This window comes from Propithecus coquereli, unplaced genomic scaffold, assembly GCF_000956105.1.
Source record: "Propithecus coquereli isolate 6110/MARCELLA unplaced genomic scaffold, Pcoq_1.0 Scaffold333, whole genome shotgun sequence".
Lineage (NCBI taxonomy): Eukaryota > Metazoa > Chordata > Mammalia > Primates > Indriidae > Propithecus > Propithecus coquereli.
The window spans coordinates 1,387,614-1,389,270 of record NW_012148986.1 but is presented as its reverse complement, the minus strand read 5'-3'; the positions used below and the strand labels follow the sequence as shown (position 1 = coordinate 1,389,270).

The 1,657-nt window shown below is 35.2% G+C and overlaps 1 protein-coding gene across 1 annotated transcript in view; it reads left to right on the top strand.

Annotated features, from left to right (window-relative positions):
• TDRD3 (tudor domain containing 3) overlaps positions 1–1,657 on the top strand; it is a 92,829-nt gene that overhangs the window by 24,580 nt on the left and 66,592 nt on the right. The window contains exon 3 of the mRNA XM_012650554.1: positions 435–506. Coding sequence (XP_012506008.1) covers positions 435–506 — 72 coding nt within the window. The remainder of the gene's footprint in view (positions 1–434; positions 507–1,657) is intronic.

Here is a 1,657-nt window from a genome sequence, read left to right as displayed (position 1 = left end):
ATTACATTTTTAGTATGTTTGCTAATAAATTTTATGCCTAAAAACTTCATTTTGAAGGTAATTTCAAGATAATATTTGTCTTTAGGTTATAGTTTTAATATGCTTTAAAATGTAATTCTTGTTACCAAAGTTTGTTATCTTTGACTTTGCTACTTGTTGAAGAGGACTGCTTTCTCCTTAGGACAACAGCTTGATAAATATTTCGAAAATTATAAGTGAATGTGTGTTTTGGTAAGGGGAGATGAAGGGAGAGCCTTTCAATAATTATTGAAATTAGGAATAAAATATTTTATGTAGTTTGAAATAATTCATAGAAGGCCTTTTTTTCCCTGTTTCTTGTCTACTCAAAGAAGTAGATCCTTGTTACATTATCAATGTTGCAAATGTATTTTTTATGTATAATTTCTGTTTTATGACTGAATTTTTTTTCACAGAGCTTATCAAAACACAATAGAAGCAATATTGGAACTGAAGGTGGACCACCTCCTTTTGTGCCTTTTGGACAGGTAATGACTTTCATGTTGGTAGATAAATTTAAATCAGGAAAAAGTATGTTTCATTTGTATTCAAGCTGTTTTGTTTTGTGCTGAACTATATATTTAGAGGTCATAGAGTTTTATGGAAGTATGAAGTTCAAGGAAACTAATAATTTTGTATTTTTTTTTTTTACTGTAATTAAATTGTTGGAGTTCTCAAGAGCTATTAACCCAAAGATTGAAGCAATTAAGAGCCACATCTGAAGAGCAACTTACAAATAATTAAGATAGGATGGGGTTTTATTTTTTTAAGGGAAATTCAAAAGTAAGAAGATAAAAATATGCCATTATTTCTCATTTTCATTAAAAACATAAGAGGGGCAGAGAAAAGTAAAGCTGCACAGAGTGATCAGACAAAGGTGAGAACACAATAGGCAGGGAAGAGCATCATTGTACTTTAGGAGAGCCTGCTTTTCCCATTGTTCTTTCCAAGATTCTGTTCTTCTTCCTCATTTCAAATACCTATCTTAGTCAGGAATAGGTATTAATTTTATTTCCAGTTGATACTTTCCTATTCAGCAAAGCAGCTTTGATCTTTCTCCTACATAAACTAAAAATTTTCTGTCTACTCTTTATTTTTCAATTCCCCTTGCTACAAAGTGCTACCTTGAGGTAGCTCCTCAGCTGGTCAATATCACTTATGTCTTTCTGGTTGTACTGAGCATTAAATTGCATTTGTAACAATGTCCTCCAACCTTTTCTTGCTTTATCTGTGACAATTCTAAGAAAAATCCCTGTGGTAACTTGCTCTTCACTTGATGATGACCCCAGAATTTAGCTATTGGAAATCCATCTTGCATTTGCTCTTTAATTTTCTTCAAGAGTGCTGGCTAAGAGTGACAATGAGTTGGGGACATAACAGGTAGAAAACAAGCTGGGTACAATGGCTCATGTCTGTAATCCCGACACTTTGGGAGGCCGAGGTCGGAGGATCGTTTGAGGCCAGGAGTTCGAAACTGGCTTGGGCAACATAGTGAAACCCCATCTCTACAAAAAATTAGCCGGGCTTCGTGACACGCATATGTAGTCTCAGCTACTTGGGAGGCTGGGGCAGGAAGATCGCTTGAGCTCAGGAGTTTGAGATTGCACTCTGCCCCAGCCAATAAACTGAGACCCTGTCT